The sequence below is a fragment of the Manis pentadactyla genome, chromosome 12 (assembly GCF_030020395.1).
Source record: "Manis pentadactyla isolate mManPen7 chromosome 12, mManPen7.hap1, whole genome shotgun sequence".
Lineage (NCBI taxonomy): Eukaryota > Metazoa > Chordata > Mammalia > Pholidota > Manidae > Manis > Manis pentadactyla.
Genome location: NC_080030.1, coordinates 8754061 through 8775066, shown reverse-complemented (window position 1 = coordinate 8775066; position 21006 = coordinate 8754061). Strand labels below are relative to the sequence as shown.

The following is a 21006-nucleotide window of genomic DNA, read 5'->3' as shown; positions in this document are numbered from 1 at the left end:
TGAGAGTGTTCTGACGTCAGGGAGGCTGGTAGGTCCTGGGTGTGGCGGTATCTCCTGTTTCCCTGGAGGAGCATGGGGCCTCAATTTGTGCCCCCAGATGATGCAACACGTCACTCCCTTGGCTGGAGGGGGTTGAGTCTGCAGCCCTGGGTTTGGGAAGGTGCTGGTTAAAGAAAAGGCGAATACTCTGGGGATTGCTCGGTAACCTTTATTGTGCGATTTCGAGGCAGCCGCAGACCCGTTGGGAGATTTATCGTGGGAACGTCTGGAGGCCTGACTCCCTTTCTTTACTCCGGGCGCCACCAGCCGCCTCAGCTCTCTTATCCCTGCCGCGTTTAGCCTTTGACGGGTTGGTGGGCCCGCGGTTGGACCCAGAGGGATCAAGGGCTCCGCTGGGACCCGGAGGGGGCCCGCCCATCTTGCTGCGGGATTTGATCAATTTCTGGGAACGCCTCTTGAGCTCCTCGCGGGTCAGCACCTCGTTGTCTTCATCCTCACTGTCCTCTTCGTCTGCGGAGGCTGATGAAGGGACTCAGGTTCCCGTCCCTAACTCGGGTTTCCCTGCCCAGCCTCTACCGCCCCACCCCCACCTCGGCCCTGGGCCCGATCTCCGACTACCTTGGGGCACCGGTCCCGCCCCTTTTTCCTGCGCGTTCTTACCCAAGAACTCGTCCTCGAGACCGGCAGGCGGCAGGGTGATGCGAGTGTTGTGAGGGGGCAGCGTTCCCTCTAGCTTGGAGTAGAACTGGGGAGAGGGACAGCGGTAGAGAAGAGCAGGGCGAGGCAGGGGTCGCAGGGAAGTCCCCTTTCTTCCCACCGATTTCGAGATAGACCCCGATTCCAGACGTTTAGCTTTTCTCGGGCCCAGCGGTGTCGTTCGTCCTCAGCGCGCACGCTGATACCCAGCTCGGGTTCCCTTACCCCAAGGCCTGACTTCAGGTCTCTGGGGCTCCGCCTCTCGGCCTCTTGAGGTCTGAGCCCTGATCCCCCCAGCCCTGTCCTCTGCCCTCCTCGGACCCTCTGGAAGATGTCCTGGCTCAGCTCTGGCGCCTTGAACCTCATCCGTTGTCCCTAAAGCCCATTCCCATCCCATCTGCCTCCTTCTTGGCCTCCCGAGCTGTCCCCGGCTCCCTGGATTTCGGCCCCAGCCCCTGGCTGCACAGGCACCTTGCTGTCCTCGATGCGGCGCAGCACCTCAGGCACGTTGTATTTTTCGACTTCTGTCTGCAGCTTCAGGAGCTTTTCCGCCACGAGGTCCATTAGATTGGGCAGATAGTCATCTGCATTGGGATCCAGCTCCTTCGGCGAGGAGCCGCGGGCCTCCTGCTGCTGAGGGAGGAACCAGGTCAGCAGGGAGGGGCGTGGCCTCTGGGGGCAGGTTCCACCCGGAGGCGGGGCTTTTCCTCAGGACCAGGCCTTTGAAGGTGAGGCGCCACCCGCAGAGGTGGTGCTATCTTTTGTGATGCGGGACCACCTCTGTGAGGGCAGAACCCCTAAACTCCAGACACACACAAGCGGTGGCGGGGGGTAGAAGTCTTTTGGTGGGATGGGGTGTGGGAGGTAATAACTCGCGAAAGGCCATTTCGGGGATGACCTTAAGAAATGGGCCGCTGCTGGGAGAAGGGTGGGGCCTCAACTGTCTCGGGCCGCTGCAGGATTGCTGCGGGATCCCTGAGGTTTTGGGCTGGCGGAGGTAGGGTGGGACTTTCCCGTAGAGACCGGAAAGGGTCTCAAGTTCTGGGCCTCCTGAGGAGTAAGGGCACATAGGGTGGGGCCTCTAAGGAGTGGGGCGGGGCGGGGCGGGGCGGGGCGGGGCTTCCCCTGTGGGCGGGCCTATACCCGGGACGTCAGCACCCGGCACGGGGTGGGTTTCGCGAGTGGCTTCCCTTGAGTCCCGGTAGGAACTCCACCTGAGTGGCGGCACCGTCTTTTAAGTCCTGGGAGCTTCTAGGCATGGCTTCCTCGAGGGCGGGGCCTCCCAAGGTGACGTGGCTCAGCTTGCCCACCAGGTGCTCCAGGCCTTCCTTGGCCGTTTCCAGCGTCCTCCTGGCACCCTCCACCTTATCCCGAGCCTCATCGCGTCGCTGCTCCTCCGCCTTGAGGCGTTTCTGCAACTCGGCTATCTGCTTCTGCTCGCTGCAGGGTGCGGGGAGTTCGTCATTGGAGCGTCGCACAGCTCCACCGCACCCCTCTCCACCCGCCCCCGGGCACCAGGGCCTCACCTCACCAGCGCGGCTTCCCCAGAGTACTTGAGGTCCTCCAGCTCCCGCTGCAGCCGCTCCTTCTCTTGCTTCATGCTCAGCAGCTTCTGCTCGTTCTCGGTTTTGAAAGCCTCCAACCGCTCAGAAATGTCACCCTGCACCAGGCATAGCTGCAGTAGGCCCTGCGGACCACCCAGTCCCGGTCAGAGCCAGGGCCTGGGCAGGCACGGGTACATCCCTCCTCCTTATCCCTGGGCTTGCAAGACAGGTGGCTTCTGCACAATAGGGAATCTGTGAGTCAAACTCAGGGCTGCCTCAAGGGTGGGCAGCCTCGGAAAAATAATTTTTGTAGGGTTCTTCCTTGTCTATATAAGGAATTTGAATCAGCCAAGTTAGTGTGGGGGGCAGGGTAGCAGTGCGCAATAGCTGCTTTCCAAAATCAACATGCTAGCTACATACATCCTGGCAGCGAATTTCGCCGAATCACGAATTTCCCGAATTTCGCTGCAAATAGGGCAGTTACCAGGAGAGATCCGCCCTCCAGTCTGATTTCTGGAAAGGCCCTGTGCCTTTTAGTGCCCCAGATCACCCTATCGATCCAAGTCCCAGAACTTCTCAAGGGTGACCTCATGGGAGGAGTAGCAGGTTGGGAAATGGCCAAAGAAACCAGACTTAGGGTCCAGCAGGATCAGTGTTTGCCAGCGGAGGACATAGGATCTTAGAGATTTTTTAGAAAAATGCTTCAAAACACAGGACTCAAGGACAGGGGCCAGGAATGCCCGTGTCTGAGGATTGGCACTGGGTGGTGTACTGTGCCCCAGACCACGATACCGGCGCTGGAAACACAGCAGAGGAGAAACAAAGCTCCCCGTTCTTGCAGAGCTGACAATGCCAAAGAAGTTAGTGCTGGTTCAAGAGCCAGCAAAGAAAGGGAGTAATGACGAGTGTAGACAGCTCGTTGTAGGTCTTGCTGTGAGGGGCAGGAGAGGAACAGAAGGAAGGGAAAGATGCCTCGAGAAGAGAGCAGGTTTGCGTACTGAGGCACTCACCTGGCAGGGAGGGGAGGCTGGGTGTGTCGGCTTTCCCTGCCTGGGCTTGGTTTGGGTGCTTAGAGCAGGCGAGTTAGGCTAAGGGCACTCACGTGCTGGTCGGCCACGCCGGGTGCGTCCTTGACCTTGTCGAGGAGCACCCCCATCTTGTACTCACTCCAGCGCTGCCGCAGCTCCTCCTCCTTGGCCGGCAGGCTGTCCTGGCTCACATCGCTGTACGGCAGCAGCGAGTGCTCGCTCTGGGTCTGCTCGCAGATTGAGGTCAGGGCCAGGGTCAGCTCTCGGACAGAGGCTGAGGGTGAGGGTCGGGCAGGGGTATCAGGCCAGGCGTCAGGGAGTGGGTAGGGCCCAGGCAGGGATCGGGGCTGGGCACGGTCAAGAGGGCAGGTCGGGGGCGGGCTGGAGTCAGGATCAGATTTAGGACAGGCTCCTAATCAGGTGGGGAAGACTGGGGACCCGCCAGTGAGTTAGGAGAGGGCTGGAGGCAACTCCAGCACGGGAATCAGACGGAGGGAGGGTGGGAGGAACCCTGGCATCAAGTGGAGGTGGGGGCGGACGCAGGAAAAACACCTCGAGCGAGGAGGGATATCTAGGGTGTGGGCCAAGTCAAGGCTGCAGAGCCAGGTCAAGGTTGGGGGGGCTGGGGCGCGCCCACCTCGACCTCGCTGTGTTGCTTCTGCAGTGTTCTCTCCTCTAGGCTCTTCCGGCACTCGGTTAGGTGACGCTCGCGCTTCTTGCGCTCCTGTGACATGGTCTCCTCCAGACACTGCAGCTCGTTCTGGAGGGGGGCAGGGGAACAGCAGGACCAGCTGGTACCTACTGTGGCTGAGGCAGTCGGAGCAGTGGGCCCAATTCAGAAGAGATGGGCAAGGCTGCCAGCTACTGGGAGATAGATGACAGGGGCTTGGGGACCATGATGTCAGGGCGGGACCTGCAGGGGCTGGGGAGCTGGCACCTTGGCGATATCCCTGGCCTTGAGCGCCTCCTGTTTCACCACGTGCAGCTCCTCCAGCTCGTGTTCCGCCTTCACCACCTCAGCTTCCATGACGTCCACCCGGTTCTTCAAGTGACGGTTCTCTTCCTGGGACACGGGAAATGGGGCAGGCCTGTGACCGCTGTCCCTACCAGTGTGGCCCTCCCCCTTGCCTTTGCCCCCACCCCAAGCCCTCCTGGCCCCTACCTGTAGCTGGGCCTTGAGCTGCAGGTACACTTTGCTGATGCGTTCTGCCTCCACCGCCTTCATCAGGGCCTTCTCCAGGCGGTTCTCCAGGGACCGCATGGTCTGGAGCAAAGCAAGGCAGGGCTGAGTCTGCTCAGCTCCTCCCCAGGGTTAAGAGCTCCCTGCGCCTCACCAGCCTCACCCTTGCCATCTCCGTGTTGCTTTCTTGCGCCTCGGCCATCTGCTGTTCACGCAGGTGGTACTCCTGCTGGAGCTCCGCCAGCCGCTTCTGCCGCAAGCCCACCTGATAGTGCAGAGCGTTTAGCTGCTTCACCTTCTTACTCAGCTGGTGGTCCAGGTACTCCAGGGCCTGCTGGAGGGAGGCGAACAACGGGAGGGGCCTGAACCTCCCCAGTCCCTCCTCCCTTTCTTCTCCTGTATCTTGGATCTCATCTCCCTTTTCTTAGTTGCATCTGACCAGTTGATTTCCTCTCCTCCTGAAGATTTTCTTCAGCAACTTCTGGGAACCCATATTCCAATTTTCCACCCACATCTCTGGCTGCCCCTTCTTCTTTGCCTTTGGAGAGAGAACCCAGGCTCTTCTTTCCTCTATCCATACCTCCCTCCTTGGTGACCCTAACCCATCTCAGGATTTTAAAGGTCACTTATATACAAGGAAAATACCCAAAGTTAGACCAACTGCAGGCTCATCTACCCATGCCTACACTGCCTTCCAGACATCTCTGCCAGCACCTCAAAACCACTGTCTCTCAAATCAAGCAATTGATCTTTTCCTCAAACCTGCCCTTCTCAAATCTTCTCCATCTTGCTTCATGGCTGAGCTCCATCATTCCAGGTGCTCAAGTGCAAAACCTTGATGTCATCCTCACCTTCTCGTTTTTTCTCCCATCTATGTCCAATTTTTAGTGATTCTCTGTTCTATTTCAAAGGTTCCCTCCAAAGTATCTCCTTCTTCCTATTTCCACCACTTTTGTCCAAGTGCAGCCAACCCTTTGCTTCTTCACAGTCCATTTTCCACTTCTCTGGTTCTTAGCATAAAATCTGCATTCTTCATCATGGCCAGCAAGGCTTGCTGCCAAGATTCAGCCCCTGCTGACCTCCCTGACCCCACATCCTAACAAGGCCCAGCACCCCGTACAGCTACACTGGCCTCCCCTGTTCCTACCCCAGGGACTTTGCACTTGCTGTTCCCTCTGCCAGGAGCCCTTTTATCCGTATCATTTCCTGTTCCTCAAATATCACTTTCTTAGAGAGAAGGGCTTTGCTTACTTCTCATTTCCCTAATCTAAAGTGCAAAATCTTGCCCCCATCTTGTTCTAGTAAGCCACTGTTTTATTTTATTCATTTCTCCTGTCACTACTGGAAATTACTTGTTTCTCTCTCTATATATTTTATGTCTGTTTTCTCTAAAAGGATATGAGGTTTTGGGGAGTGGGGATTTGGTCTTTTTTTTTTACTGCACAGTCACCAACACCTTATACCAGGCACTTGGTTGGTGCATAATTGAGTGAATAAATGAATGCTGGCTGGTGTGGAGAAGGGATTGGAGAGGGTGAGACTGGAGGCAGGGAGTCCGGTGGGGAGGGGATGGAAGCTAGAAATGAAGGGAGATGGTCAGTGGCAGGAGAGTGTGGCAAACCTGGCATGTTTTGTTCTTCAGGTAGGGCCACTCCAACTTCCATTCCTCAGTCACTGCCTGGACCACTTTCTCATCTCCCTGCAAGGAGAGGAGCCCAGTCACCACGGATCCAGGCCACCTTTGCTTGAAGCAGCACACTCTCCTGGGGATGCTGCCCAACCAACACCCCTGGAACCCTGCATCCAATTGTGCACCCTCACCTGGAGCAGGTCCTTCAACTGCAGCTGCGACATCTTGATGTTCTCATGGAGCTGGTCGATTGTCTCCTGATTCTTCTTAATGGTCCCCTGGGTGCTCTCATGAAAGGCCTTCCGGTTAGCCTCTGAAGTCGTGCATGGTGGGCAGGCACAAGCAGAGTGTCATGAGAGTCAGGGGGTTACTTCCCAGAGGGATTATTATAATATTCATAATATGATAATATCGATGTAATATTAAAATAATACTTTGAGTGAGAATTTATTACACACTGGCTGCTAAAGAACTTTCCAGATATCAAATACCATATACCAATAGGTGCATATCATGCCAACAGGCAGTACCATACCCATTTTACACATAAGAAGACTGAGGCTCAGGCTTATTAGGTTGTCCAAGGTGGCAAGCAGTCTGACCCCTGGAGCCCATACCTTCAGCCACTATGCAAGTTGACCTCCTAATACTAATAAGATAATAATTATGGCTTACACCAGGATTTCCCAGCTTCCGCACAGCTGACACGTGGGATGGATAAACTTGCTGCCGCCAGCTGTCTGTGTGCATCATCCTGTGAGGATTAGTATTCCTGGCCTCTACCCACTAGATGCCAGGAGTGGCCCCCTACCCTGAACAACGTGACAATCAGAAATGTCTGCATTGTCAAATGTCCCCTTGGGAACAAAATAGCTCTCCTCCATTGGGAACCACTGGTTTACATCGTATAGTGTTTTACGCTGTGCCAGGCACTGTTCTACGCATTTCACACATGTCAGCTGCCTATGGAGTTGTTGTACTGTTACTGTCGCCATTTCACGGATGGAGAAACTGAGAGTAATTCAATTACTTAGTCCTCCAAGGTCAAACAATAAGTGTAGGCAGAGCCAGGATTTGAACCCAGCAAAAATCAGTTCTAGAATCTATGTTCTTCACCACTCCATGCATGACAGAAAAGCTGAAATTACAAAAGTATTAAATACAGTCCAGTTGGTTCTGAGCCCAGGAAAAGTTTTATGAGAGATAAGAAAAACCATTAACAAGTGTGAGTTTTTTTCCTCCAGAAACTGGCCACCTAAATGAATGCCAGTGGCAGGCCTTTGTCACACCATGCCTGGTCAGAGGGCAGGGTGGATACTGTTGACTCCTGACCCTTCGGTGTCCTCTGGAGTCACCTTACCTAATAACTGTATCTTCCTTTGTAACTCAGCCACCTCCTTCTCCACAGCGGATGTGTGGAGGAGTCCCGACTTGGGGTGGGGTGGGGACCCGCCTTGAGTTGCGCCTTTGCCTTGGGGTTTGCGGCGCCTGCCCCGAGTTGGGCTGCGTTTGACCTCGGGGGAGGTGGAAACTTGGTCCTCAGCAGGCAGGGCGCTGGATGCGGCCGCCCCACACGGAGGAGACGTCATGACTAGGTTGGGGGTGAGGGCTCCTAGGGGTTAGCGGGGAAACTAGGAATCGCCCCAGTCCGAGATCCGTCCGGCCGGGTTCCCTGGGCTCTGGGAATGCACTTTCCCACCGCTTGGTTCGGCCTCCTAACTCCCGGTGGCAGTTAACCGTCTCCCCGGATTCTTCGCTCCAGCGTTTCCATGGAAACCGTTCGCGTTCCATTCCGCCGCCCTTATTGGCTAACGCTACTGAGAGGGGCGGTCCCAGTAGGGGTCGGAGTAACGCTGTGCAGCAGGATTGTGGGGGAGGGTACTTTGGCTGTCACGTGCTAATCCTTTTTTTTTTTTTTTTTAAATTTCCTCCCTCCACCGGCTGCCACTCCCCACCACAGCGCTAGAGGTTCGCGGGCAATTTTCAGGAACTTTCTTTTCCTGCTGCTGAACTGCCACTCCCAAGATGGAGGCACCTTGTGCCGCCATTAAGCGTGTACCTTCAGAACTCTCCACTCCAAGGCTTCACAATCTTATCCAAGATGGCCGTCTCGGTTGGCGAGTGTTGGTGGTGAGTGGGCAGAGACAAGGGGCATTTGACACTCTAAACATGGCGGCCCTGAGTTGCCGTTCCGGGGTGCAGCGTGATGCCGGAAGTGATGCATCCCACATATTTCCGCTTTCTTTTTGCAGGAGGAACCTTTGGCTGCTGGGCCAGGGGGGCGCGGTAGATATTGACCTTTGCCCTGGCCTCGTGTAGGTTATGAACTAGCGGGAGGGAGGGCACCCTAGTTTCCTATTGGGGGTACCGTTGGGCGTGCGTCGCGAGAGGGAGAGATTGAACCCTTTTGGCCTATTGGCGGGAATTGGACAGCCACCCCCACGCCCCCAGGGAGCAGAGGTTTTTGAGATCCCCGCCATTGATCAGAACAAAGTAAGACTTCCTTCCGCCTGGCAGGACTGGGGAGACCCTCCTCCGCTATATTGGAGGCCGAATGATCTCCCACTGCCCGGAAGAGATGGAAGAATCCAATTGGCTGGAGGAAGAGGTGCTTGCTTCCTCTGGCTGCCAAGTAGCCCTCTCGCGCTGACCGGGGACCCCTTTCTCGCTGCAGCGTGGGGACACAGCAATCTCCTGGCAAACTGCTTCCGCCTCCACAACCCGTTTCTGGCCTCCGAGCCTTCCGTGAGATGTTACTGTGGCTTCTGCTGCTGCCCGTGTGCTGGGCCGTGGAGGTCAAGCGGCCCCGGGGCGTCTCCCTCACCAGTGAGTCGACCACTGGAGGTGGCTGGAGAGGAGTAGGGTATGGGAAGGGCCGACTTTGGCGCCTGGGGTAGGCACTTAAAGCTTTCTGCCTCAGTTTGCCGGTCTCTGGGTAGGGTTAGTGGCAATGATCAGCTGGTGTGTAGGGGCAGAGGTGCCGTTGGGTTGAAAGGGCCTCTTCCTGCCCTGGGCTGAGCCCCTTGCACCCTATCCCCAGACCATCACTTCTATGACAAGGCCAAGCCCTTCACTTGCCTGGATGGCTCAGCCACCATACCTTTTGATCAGGTCAACGATGACTACTGTGACTGCAAAGATGGCTCTGACGAGCCAGGTGAGTTTTTTTCTCCATTCATTCATTCATGTATCGTCAGTTTATTGAGCACCTACTGAATGCCAGGCCCTGTTTGCTGACTAAGGCAGACCCATTCTTGCCCTCACGTGGCTGTTGATGAGGGGGAAACAGGTACAGAAGCCAGTGGTTGATGGTTTGGTGAGGAGAGGCTCCCACCCAGCGGGGGGCGGTCAGAGGGTGAAGTCTCAGCTGAAGCCTGAAGGGAGCTGAAAGCCGAGGGGCCAGCATGTGCAAACACTCAGAGGTGGGAGAGAAGGTGGGACCCAAGGACAGGCAGAGACAGAGGTTCCATGAGGAGCAGCAGGAGGGAACACTGGGGAGTTTTGTTTCAGGCCCCGAGTGCGCGGCTGCCTTTCCCTCCTTCACTTGGCGTGGGTTGTTCTAGCATTTCTTGTGTGTTCTGCGTGAATGCAAATCGGGGTTCCATCTGGGGGCAGTGAACACATTGGTCCCCAAGCTCACAATGAAAACTTTCTCCTTCCCCACAGGCACAGCCGCCTGTCCCAACGGCAGCTTCCACTGCACCAACACTGGCTACAAGCCCCTGTACATCCCCTCCAGATGGGTCAACGACGCAGTTTGTGGTGAATGAGATGACACTGGGGTTGTGGAAAGAGGTGGTGGAGGGAGGGAGGGAGGGAGGAAGGAGGCACTGCGGAGGCTGATCATACCCGACCTATGCCCTCAGACTGCTGTGATGGGACAGACGAGTACAACAGCGGCATCGTCTGTGAGGACACCTGTAGGTACGTGGTGACACCCGCTCTCCTGGGATTGCCTCGCCCAGTGAATTGGGCCCCCTTTCTTTTCTGCTTTGGTATATTGAGTGCTTACTCTATGCCAGGTGCCTTATGAATGAACACCACATCACCACTTTTCCCTGTGGCCTGGAAGCAGGTGCAGTTGTTTCCCTGTTCGACAGAGGAGAAAGCTCAACTTTTGAAAGGAAAATGACTTTCCCAGGGTCATGTAGCTAGGAGATAGCAGAGCCAGGACTCAAACCCATGTTGGTCTGACTTGAGACTGTACTCTTTTTGCTGTGCTCTGCAGCAGTACCTGAAAACCGAAATGCCCACAGGCAGGTAATTGAAACAGCAGAGGTGGGTTGAGTACGAGGCATTAGGGAGTGGTGAGGACTGTAACATCTCAAGGGAGAGCTGCCCTCAGCTTCTGTCAGTTGATAACAGGTGGCAGGACCAGATTCAGATTCGTTTTTCAAAGAAGCCGAAAGTCCTGATCCTTATGTAAACCCTCTCGATGGAAGATTTCTTAAGTAAAGGGTGGATGAAGCACAATACACTTACTGGCCAAATTGCCTTTTTGTCTGGGAGTCTAATTTCTGTGCTTCTCTCTACTTTGGGAGCCTGCTTCTAGCCCCATATTTCAGCATTTCCTAGTTCACCCCCTGACCCCAAAGGTGGGCAGCAAATCCCGCCCACTGTCCTTCCTCCCAAGGGCAGGGATGAGGGACTCTGAGGCCAAGAGAGCCTTGGGAGGTGGAGGGAAAAGGGTGTTCTTTGCCTTTCCTAACATGGGAGTTGGGGCAGTAGGTGGGGAGAGCCCTTTTGGAAGAGGCAGATCTGGTGAGCCCTAAGTCACCCCTGCTGGTGCCTCTGTGTCCCCCCATCCCCAGAGAGAAGGGCCGCAAGGAGAGAGAGACTTTGCAGCAAATGGCAGAGGTTACCCGCGAGGGGTTCCGCCTAAAGAAGATCCTTATAGAAGATTGGAAGAAGGCTCGGGAGGAGAAGCAGGTGAGAGTCAGTCTGGAACGCAGGACAATCTGGGCCCTGAGGCCTGGAGGTGTGGGCTGGAGAGGCCAGGTGGGGTTGACACCTGCCCCCAACTAGTGGTGTCCTGGGGCCAGTTACTACCTGTCTGCACCTTCTTTTACTTATTTGTCCACCGGGAGTTTAGTTGTTGGTTAAGCTTTTACCAAGTGGCAGCAGTTGGTACAGGTGTTGACCGGAGTCTTGGGCGGCAGACTGCAGTGGGCTCAGAGCAGCTCTGCTGCCTTCCGGAACAGGAGGGATGCCTCACTGCATGCCAGTTCTGTCATTCGGACTCTGTGAGATGAGGCTGATGGCTGTATGACTTCCCAGTGGGGAAGACCCAGGAGGATGGCTCTGCAGTAGCTGGGTCTGTTCGATTGGGTGGTTCCTGGAGGGCCGGAAGAAGGTGTGTCCCCAGGTGTGTGTCTCCCCCTCCCCTGTCTGCCACCCTCTTGGCTGTTTGATGGGTCAGAATCCTCAACACTGTTCCTGGGCTCCTGCCTGACCCACTGAGCAAGGGCCCCAGCTCTGTGTCTCATTCAAGGAAGGTTCTGGGTCTTTTCCACCCCCATGGCCTGGCTAGTGAGGCCCCTCCTGAGTTCAGGAGGCAGTAAGGTCTTTCCATAGTTCAGAGGATAGTAGGGGAGCCATACAGTGAGGTTGGCTCCAAGTGATCTTTGCCCTGCTGGAGAGACAAGTAGGTCTTGGAAGCAGGCCAGGCTGAGATGTCAGCCAAGGTCTTGGGAGGAAAGTGATCCGGCTAAGACCCTACAGCTTGGAGCCCCATCCCTACGCAGTAGCACGCCTGACGCACTTGTTTCTTGAAATATCCCTAAAGCCCAGGATGTCCCGGGCACTGGGCATTAAGCTGGAGGCCGACCTAAAACAGTCTCAAGAGCACATCCTCTAGGGGGAGATACAAAGTGACACCAGAGCCACCAGGGAAGGGACATTTGGGGTTGGGAGGCATAGAGGAGACTCTTTTCCTGTTTCTCCTCCCCGCCCCCCACCCCATTCTGGGGGCAGGAAGTAGGGAAGACTTCCTGGAGGAAGAAGTCTTTAAACTGAAATCTGTGGGATAATTCAGAATTAGCCAGGCAGAGCATTCCAGACAGAAGGAAAACATGCAGAAAGAGCTGGAGCAGAGAGCATTAGGGAGTCTGCATATCATCAGGGCAGTTGGATCCTAGTGTTGGGGCAGATGGGGCTGGAGGAGTGGGTTGGGGTCTGGTTAAACAGGGGTCTGGCTAAACTGTTCGGGTTTCTCTGCAGTGGGCTGGAGGGATCTGCAGCAAGGGGAAGACCCAGGGAGGCATGTGTTTGGGGAGGATCCCACAGCCACCCTGTGGAATAGAGGCAGGGAAGTAGCAGCCATGGGGAAGAAAGCAGAACAGGAGGAGACCTGGCGCCTTGCCTTCTGCCCACACAGAAAAAGCTCACTGAGCTACAGGATGGGAAGAAATCCCTGGAAGACCAGGTGGAGATGCTGCGCATGTTGAAGGAAGAGGCTGAGAAGCCAGAGAAGGAGGCCAAAGACCAGCACCAGAAGCTGTGGGAAGGTACGTCACAGGGTGGCCGTGACTTGTTCTCGGCTTCTGGCTGGCAAGATGCTGAGCCTGGGTGGCTCTTGCTCAGCATCTGTTACCTGTTGTCTTTGCTGGCTTGATAATTGTGTCTGAGTTCCCTGTGTGCCTAGTTATCTTTGACTGTGTTGGTCATCACACTTAAAAGTCATTTACAGGGGCATTCTGCAGCCGAGGACAAGAATTCCTTCTCTGAAGAGGAGGGGGCTTTTCCTCCTCCCCCCATGTGGGGTTCCCTGAAATCCAAATCTCAAGGCTAGAGGTGCCTACGGTCTCTCAGCATGAGCTCAGACTGGGTACAGCACATGGGGTCACAGCTTACTTAGGGCGTGTGTGTGTGTGGAGTCTCCTATGCTACCCACCTTGGACTCTGAGGTGACTGGGGCACAGCAAGATGGCCTAGGGACCTGCTGTGTCCACTTAAGGATGAGCACAGGGAACCATCTCCTCTGCTTCACAAGTTCTCATCAAACCAGACATCCAATCTGTCACGAGCTCCCACACTCTACCTTCCTGAGGTTTTCTTTGCCCTGGCAATTCCCATTGCCTTCATTGATTTAAGATGCCTTTTTATGCTTTGTCCAGCGTGGTTATGCATTATGGAAACTCAGAGGTCTTGGTCCTTGTTCTCATTCTACTCTGTAGGGTGACATACGTTGGAAACAGGATAGAAAAGAAAGGCCGGGCAGAAACCATTCCAGACTAGTCACAGGACAAAGCAATGCTGGAAGGATTTGGGGGTGTGGCTCTAGGTGTGCCCAGGGCTGGTGACCAGGAACTGGACAGCCCCCTGCTTGAGCACACACTGACGTCTCTCTGGGTACCTACTGTGTTCTTCCTCCTCTCCCTCTGCCTTGATTTCTCATAATCAGTAATTCACAGGCCCTGTCATGGCTCTCTGTGCTCATCCTTAAGTGGACCCAGCAGGCCAGTAGTCCATCTTGCTGTGCCCCAGCCACCTCAGATTTCACTGCTTTCGCAAGGGCTTCCCAGCTCCCGTTTAGAGATCAGGTGTGACAAAAACCCAGCCTGAATCCACTTCATGGAAAATGGAAGCATCAGGCCCAGAGGAACCCAGGGCTGTCTGGATGGCAGGAATCTTGGCTCCACCTCTGGGCTCTGCCTCCTTCTCTATGGGCTTCTTTCCCAGGCAGGTTCTGCCCACCTGTGCCAGCATAACCATAGGCAGGCAGCGCCAGGCTTGTCTCCCAGGTCAGCAGCTGCAGCGGGTAGAGCACCACTTACCCACAAGCCCCGGTACAAATCTCAGGGCATGCTCCCATTGGTTCATCCCAGGTCACATGGCCATCCATGACCTCTCTGTAGCCAGGGAGTACAGTGCAGGCTCTGACTGGCCAGGTCTGGGTCACATGCCCATCCCTTGAGCAGGAGATGGGGTCAATCCTGCCAGGTCACAAGGGAAATGGAGGCGGGGTGGGGCGGGGGTGCTGTAAAGCAGCAGGGTCGTTTCTGGAAAGGCTTGCCTTTCTCCTTGAGCCTGTCACCCTTGCCATTCTCTGCCCTCCTTTTGTTTTGGAGCAAGTAGCTGGCAACCAGGGCCAGGGCCAGGCACTGGGGTCACCTGACTAAGTCTTTTCAAGGGCGATGCAAGGTCCAAGGCCGAATCACGGGGGGTACAAGTGTGATGTAAGTGGGCCTTGAAAGAAGGCTGGGGATTCCCTTCTCTGTTTCTTCCTAGTTTCAGTGTGACCTAAAATATAAAATACTTCATCTGATTCCCATATTCTCTGTTAAAAATACTTTTTTTTTCTTGGTAACTCAGAAAGTAGTAAAGTAGAAAGTGAGTCTTCCTCTCCAAGGTAACCTTTATGTAGGAGGTATGGAATCTTCCAGACCTTTCTTGCCCATGTCAGACAGAGATGCAGTTCTGCACAGTGTGTGACCAGGTGCCAGCTCTGAAGCCACGTTTCAAGTGCTTGGTGGCCGTGTGTAGCCGGTGGCTGTCATTTTGGACGGTGCAGATGCAGACCGTGTCCAGCATTGTAGAAAGTTCTGTCAAACAGTGCTGGTCTACAAAGTGTGTGGGTGTTGTGTTATGTCAGTATGTACCTAATTTCTTTTTTGTAGATCCTTTTTTCTTTTTCTTTTTTTGATAAAATCCATATAACACACCATTACCATTTTAGCCATATTATAGCATACAATTCAGGGGTATTAAGTGCAGCCATGATGTCATGCATCCATTGCCACTGTCTGGTTCCAGAACATTCCCTCACCCCAAAAGGGAATCTCATACCCATCAAGCAGTCACTTACCATTCCCCTGTGCTCCAGCCCGTGGCAACTGTTAATCTACTTTCTGTCTCTATGGGTTTACCTTCTCTGAATGTTTCGTACAGACGGAACCCTGTGATATGTGACTGATTTCTTTCCCTTAGCATGATGTTTTTGAGGTCCACCTGTGTTGTAGAGTGTGTCAGGACCCCACTTCCTTTTAACAGTGTGTATTCCGTTGTATGATCCTATTTGGATTTATTTAATGCAATCACCACATTTCCTGTTAGGTGGGTGGTGTTCATTGTCGTCTGCGGGTGCTCCTTATACGTGAGGGGGTTGGCCCCTCGTGACTTGCGTAGCACACGCTGTTTCCCTTCTTATCTTTCATCTTTAGTGCCAGGTTCTTGGTGCATTTTCTGCCAGGCCATGTTTCAGAAAGCGAGTTCACCCCTGCCATGGCTTTGCTTCTGTTCTGTGTGGTGCCCTACAGCCAGCATCCTGTTTCCCAGGCCTGGGCACGCTTGTGCCTGGTTCCCCTTAGTGTGCGTTCTCAGTGTGGAGTTGCTTAGTCGGAGGGCAGCACACCACATTTTGACGCAGATTCCCAAAGGGCGGTGAGCCCAACTGTGGGCTCTGGGGACAGATGGCCTGGCTAGTGCCCCTGGCCGTGCCCCTCAGCAGCGGGGTGATCCGGCCAAGACTCACGTCCTCATCTGTGAGAGGAACAGTGTCAGCCAGTTCTGCTGGGGCATTGCGGAGTCATTTCAGCAGACCCACAGTACAGCAGAGAAAACTCCACTTGTCCTTTTGTAGAGGGCTGAGCGGAGGCTGTAAGTGTAATAATTAGAGCTGCTCTTGGGGCTGCTTTCCTGAGCTCTGCTGGGCAGGTGGGGATGAGCAGGCAGGAAAGGGGCCACCGGAGCAGAGGCCTGTGCCCTGTGCCCACTGGCCACAGCTCAGTTCCCTTCTGAGACATCCCCTGGGTCCCCAGGAAGCCCCATTCTCCTGGCCACGCCCACCCCAGTGTCCATTCCTTGACCTCCTTCATGCTGGACCCAGAGGGCCAGGTGCTTGGGCTGCTTCTCGTGGGGCCACAAGACGGCAAACGTCAGGCATGTTCTCCCTGCCCCTCGCTGGCTCAGTTTATTCAAACCAAAAGTCCCAGGGGTGTCCTCGACCCCCACCTCCTGCCTCTGACCCACCTGCAAACCCTGTCAGCTCCCCCTGCAGAGGACTCCCTCAGTGTGGCGCCCCTTGCTCCCGTTCCTGGCAGCCCTTATCGTTTGCTGCGACCTGCCCCTAGTCTGTCCCTGACAGTGGCCTGACTCAGGGCTGCAGCACCCAGAGTAGTGGCAAGCACGCAGTGGGCCCTGTGGGGTGCTGGAGGAGGTGGGAGCTGGTGGGCAGGTCAGAGAGTGACAGGCGGCACCCTAACAGAGCAGCTGGCTGCCTCCAAGGCCCAGCGGGAGCAGGAGCTGGCGGCCAACGCCTTCCAGGAGCTGGATGACGACAAGGACGGAGCGTGAGTCCACCTGAGCTGCCTGCTCTGCCCCAGGCCTGGGGTATCCCGCCAAACCTTTATAAGCCAGCCAGAGCCCTGCCTCCTTGCTGTGGGGCCTGAGCTTGTCCCAAACCCTCTCTGAATGTACCTTTGCTTGCCCATGAATAACATGGGTCCGGAACAAGCCGCCAGCCCAATAGGGGGGTCGGATGAGAGAAGCCATCCTACCAAGAAGCTAGGCAAGGTGACTCTGTGACTCGGGACATTTGGGCAAAGGCCAGGCCCCTTTAAATCCCAGCTGTGCACCTGAACTTGCTGGCTGACGCCAGGCAAAGGCTCAGTGGAGGGTGGGCCATCGGGAACCTGGAGGCCGTGCAGGCACATGGATGGGAGGTGTGTGGTGGCGAGGAGCAAAGGTCTTCAGTGGGACCAGAGGGGCAGAAGGAGCAGGGCTCACTCCCTGGTTGTTGGCGGTGACAGGTAGGGGGCCATCGTGGGTATTTGGGCCTCGCTGGGTGGAGGCGTCAGACGGGGCAGGTAGCTCCTAATCCCACCCCTCTGTCCCTCCTTTGATCCCCTTTAGGGTTGTGGCGTCTGCAGGATAGGGTAGGAGGCAGAGGACTGGGTCCCTGGGGGTGGGAGCTAGAGGGGACCCCAACCTCAGTGCTCACCTTCCAACTTGCTGCTGCCCGCCCCCCATAGTGAGGTCCTGAAGCACGTTCTGGGGAGGGTCCCTGGCGGGGGGCATGTGCAGCGGCCCGGAGCCGCTGGGCCTCAGCCCTCCTCTGGCCTCGGCACGCCCACAGGGTTTCAACGGCTGAGCTGCAGACCCACCCGGAGCTGGACACTGACGGGGATGGGGCGCTGTCAGAAGGAGAAGCCCAGGTACCCTACCATGCCCCTTGGCTTGGGATTTGTAAAGGGGATTGCCCCAGGGTACCCTCAAGGTCAGGGGGCATGGGCCAGGCTTGCTGGGGGCTGCTTCCATGGAAAGTGCCCTTTCTGGTCCCAGCTGCTGGAGTACCCAGCGTGGCTGATGCAGCCCAGCCTTGGCCGGTGGAGCCAGGAGGACAGTGCCCCACGCCGCTGCTCGGGGACCTGTTGGGGTCACACAGGTGCCACAGGCGTCTGGTCAGGATAGAGCCTGCTGTCCCACCCTCCTGACGTGCGGGGCCTTTGGCTCAGTGTCTTGGCTAGTCGGGACCCCAGCTTCTGGGTCCCTCTGCCGGTCACTATCCTGGCCATGTCTCTCCCTGTTCCTCCCAGGCCTCGCCCCGGGCGATGCCCCGCCCCCCTCGGGGCCCCTCCTCTTTCCCACAGTTCTCTGCTGCCCCCTTCTGGCTGTTCTGCCTCTCCCGGCCTTGGCATTGGGTGGTCAGGGCACAGCGGTGCCTGGCACCACAGCTTTAGGCCCCCCCCTCGCAAGTGCCCAGGGCCCCGGGGTAGGGGGTTGTGGAGGTTTTGATCTTGATACCGCCCCTAACGCACGCGCACAGGCGCTTCTCGGGGGAGACACGGAGGTGGAAGCTGCTGCCTTCCTCGACCGCGTTTGGGCTGCCGTCCGGGACAAGTACAGGTCTGAGGTCAGTGGGGGAGAGGAGGGGGTCTGGTCCTGCCCCTCGCCCCGCCCCGCAGCGCCTCACAAAGGAACTGCCTCCAGTCCTGGCACGGGGCCACCCTGGCCAGCTGGGCGACCCAGGCACCCTCCACAGAGGCCTCCCAGTCCCCAGCTGTCCGTCCCCTCTTAAGGCCCCTTGGACGGGGCAGAGAGCCCGAGGCACACAACCCCCCCCCGGGTGATGGTGGGAGCCCGGACCTGGGCCCCGAGGAGAGGGGGTTGGACCTCCGAGTCCACAGCACCGACCACCCTGCCCCCCCGCCAGGTGCTGCCCACTGAGCCGCCCTCGCCCTCTGCGCCTGACCCGACGGAGCCCAGGGAGGAGCAGCCCCCAGCGCAGTCCCCACCCACAGAGGAGGGCGACCAGGACGAGGACGAGACAGAGGAGGAGGAGGAGGAGGAGGCAGAGGAGGTGGAGGACTCCCAGGTGCGGGGCAGCAGCCCGAGGTGTGGGGAGCAGGGGTGCCGGGGCAGGCTGGGCTGCTCACCGGCTCACCCCTCTCCCAGGAGGCCCCGCCCCCCCTGGTGCCCCCGCAGCTCGCAGCCAGCCCCGCCGACGAGGACAGGACGCCCCCCTACGACGAGCAGACGCAGGCTCTCATCGACGGTGAGCGCCTGGCGGGGGAGGGAGGGGGCCCCGCCCAGACCTGCCGCCCATCACCTGCACCTGCGGGGCTGAGACGGCAAGTCCCACCTGCTCTCCGAGATGGGTGTGGGCTGGCCCTCTGCAAGCCTGGAGGGGCGCTTGCGGGGGCCTGGGGAAGCCGACGCTGCGCCCACATGCCCCAGGGGCCCTCCTGCCTCCTCACGGGCTGCTGCTTGTTTGTTCCGCCCGGGCGAGGAGTTGGCTGGGCCCCGGGAGCCCGGGCGAGGAGTTGGCTGGGCCCCGGGAGCCCGGGCTCCACTCTTGGGAGCCCCGAGCCTGGGCAGCAGGGCGGGGTCTGCCCGGGGCTGGTGAGGCCCCCCGGGGCCGGGGCCATCCTGGGCCTGGTCCTCGTGTAGAGCAGCTGGGGAGCTGGGGGAAGCATGTATCTGTGGCGGCCCTTTCCCTCCTTCCCTGATGGGGCAGTGACACCTCTCACCTCCTCCCCCGCCCTGCCCCGTGTCAGCCGCCCAGGAAGCCCGCAACAAATTCGAGGAGGCTGAGCGGTCCTTGAAGGACATGGAGGAGTCCATCAGGTATGGGGCCGTCCCCGCCTGCCTGCCCTGCAGCCGCCTGCTGCCTGCCGGGCTCCCCAGAGGAGGTGGTAATGGGGAGTTGGCCTGGCAACCTGGGCAGGGCGGCGGTGGCCCCTGCAGGGAGGGTCCCCAGGCAGCCAGGAGCTGGAGCCAAGCCCCCAGTGGCCCTCCCCTGCTGGAGTGGCCTTCCGTGTCCTGACTGGGGCTGAGGCACCCAGCGTCCCCAGGGCCCCCTAACCGCTCCCTCTGCCTCCCCTTCCAGGAACCTGGAGCAGGAGATTTCCTTTGATTTTGGCCCCCACGGGGAGTTCGCCTACCTGTACAGCCAGTGCTACGAGCTCACCACCAATGAGTGGGCGGCCCGTCTTCCCCCACCCCTGGGCAGGCGGGGCGGTCAGGCTTGGGGGGCCCGCAACCCAGCGGGGAGGCAGCACAGGGGCACAGGACGCTGACGGGGCAGGCCCAGGGATGGTCATGGAGTCAGGGGTGCCTGTGTGCCCCCCCCGTGTTTGGGGATTGGAGGACCTGGGGCCCCATGCCCCCCGCCGACCAGCCCCACCCCGTGACAGGTATGTCTACCGGCTCTGCCCATTCAAGCTTGTCTCACAGAAACCCAAACTCGGCGGCTCCCCCACCAACCTCGGGTGAGTGGGCCTGGCTGGGACTGCCTGCCCCTGGGTTCCCCAGGCAGACTCCCTTAGCACCCCTCTCCCCCACAGCACGTGGGGCTTATGGGCTGGCCCTGACCATGACAAGTTCAGCGCCATGAAGTACGAGCAGGGCACCGGCTGCTGGCAGGGCCCCAACCGCTCCACCACCGTGAGTGCCGGGGGCAGTGGGGGGGCCCTGGCCCACCCGAGCCCAGCTGAGCCCCTCCTGCCCGCCCCCCGCCCCAGGTGCGCCTGCTGTGTGGGAAGGAGACAGTCGTGACCAGCACCACAGAGCCCAGTCGCTGTGAGTATCTCATGGAGCTGATGACACCGGCCGCCTGCCCGGAGCCGCCACCTGAACCTCCCACTGACGGCGACCACGACGAGCTCTAGCCCCACCAGGCACAGGTGGGCGTGGAGGTGGGGTGCCTGCCTCAATTTGGGGTGCAGCTTTGTCCGAGGGAGACAGACCCAGGCCCGTGCTGCTTCTCCGCCCGCCTGTCTAATTTGGTTTCTCTGACCCAGAATCTCAAAGGCATGGAAAGACCTCTCAGTCTGTGGACCAGGGCCCGCCCCTCGGGGTCTCCTCGCCTTCCCTGTGGGTGCAGGAACCATGTGGGACTCTGTGCCCTGCTCTCGAGGGGCCAGGCGGGTCACAGCCACGTACCCAGGCCCCAGCAGCCTCCAAAGACGGAATAACAGAGCTCACCCTCGCTGGGTCCCTGACCTGCCTCCTGCCCAGGCATCTGCCTCCCTGGCCTGTGGGGGAAAGTGAATTGACCTGTGACCTCAAAACAATAAAAGTGATCCCCCTAATCCGCCTATGTCAGCCTTGCTTTGCTGGGGCGTGGGTGGGCCAGGGTTGGGCAGAGCGTAGAGGGCGGGGGAATCACGGCAATCTGCGGGCCCTGCCTGGGCCTCCTCCCTCTTCAGCCCCTGTCCAAGGTCGGGTCTCATCAGAGCCCTTTTGCACCTGAGATGCCCTGGGGACAATAGCCCAGCAACACAGGACAGACAGACCCCCACCCCCACCCTGCTACTTCTGTCTGGGTTTCTGCCCAGGCGGTCTTCCACATCACCCAAGGCACACGTGCTGTGGGAAGGACAAAGAGCTCCAGGTGAGAGCTGGGCCCAGAGACGGACAGTAGCCTGTGCAGGACCACACAGCCTGGCCCATGGGTGCACTGACAATGCCCGCCCTCCGCTGCTGCAC

General features: G+C 57.9%; 2 protein-coding genes and 1 long non-coding RNA gene across 11 annotated transcripts; 2 read left to right on the top strand and 1 right to left on the bottom strand.

The window, feature by feature from the left end:
* Window positions 1-186: 186 nt before the first annotated feature.
* On the bottom strand, window positions 187-8208 carry ODAD3 (outer dynein arm docking complex subunit 3). 5 transcript variants are annotated; one of them, XM_057489884.1, is made up of 13 exons: window positions 7439-8197; window positions 6270-6391; window positions 6070-6147; window positions 4612-4782; window positions 4431-4532; window positions 4206-4331; window positions 3906-4028; window positions 3343-3495; window positions 2223-2383; window positions 1911-2136; window positions 1168-1329; window positions 661-745; window positions 187-519 (listed from the first exon to the last, which is right to left on the bottom strand). In XM_057489884.1, exons 1-13 carry the CDS (start codon window positions 7665-7667, stop codon window positions 251-253), a joined length of 2007 nt encoding a protein of 668 aa, XP_057345867.1. In that variant the 5' UTR covers window positions 7668-8197; the 3' UTR covers window positions 187-250. The 5 variants fall into 5 exon arrangements, with proteins under 5 accessions (XP_057345867.1, XP_036739439.1, XP_036739436.2 ...); XM_036883544.2 differs by having other exon boundaries at window positions 1173-1329; window positions 4206-4532; window positions 7439-8208; XM_036883541.2 differs by having other exon boundaries at window positions 4206-4532; window positions 7439-8199.
* LOC118911462 (uncharacterized) lies at window positions 3440-6228 on the top strand. Its single transcript, XR_005024455.2, has 5 exons — window positions 3440-3548; window positions 3948-4062; window positions 4254-4454; window positions 4666-4767; window positions 6091-6228. It is a non-coding gene; the product is annotated as an uncharacterized LOC118911462 (long non-coding RNA).
* Window positions 8209-8300: 92 nt separating the features above from the next.
* PRKCSH (protein kinase C substrate 80K-H) lies at window positions 8301-21001 on the top strand. 5 transcript variants are annotated; one of them, XM_057489888.1, is made up of 18 exons: window positions 8301-8393; window positions 8753-8904; window positions 9119-9235; window positions 9745-9840; window positions 9945-10002; window positions 10890-11007; window positions 12455-12584; window positions 16283-16367; window positions 17153-17231; window positions 17843-17929; window positions 18230-18391; window positions 18472-18571; window positions 19074-19143; window positions 19406-19495; window positions 19713-19787; window positions 19863-19962; window positions 20040-20201; window positions 20856-21001. In XM_057489888.1, exons 2-17 carry the CDS (start codon window positions 8829-8831, stop codon window positions 20184-20186), a joined length of 1590 nt encoding a protein of 529 aa, XP_057345871.1. In that variant the 5' UTR covers window positions 8301-8393; window positions 8753-8828; the 3' UTR covers window positions 20187-20201; window positions 20856-21001. The 5 variants fall into 5 exon arrangements, with proteins under 5 accessions (XP_057345871.1, XP_057345870.1, XP_036739442.1 ...); XM_057489887.1 differs by lacking the exon at window positions 20856-21001 and adding an exon at window positions 20319-20609 and having other exon boundaries at window positions 8302-8393; window positions 20040-20213; XM_057489886.1 differs by lacking the exon at window positions 20856-21001 and adding an exon at window positions 20319-20609 and having other exon boundaries at window positions 8303-8393.
* The last annotated feature ends 5 nt before the right edge of the window (window positions 21002-21006 follow it).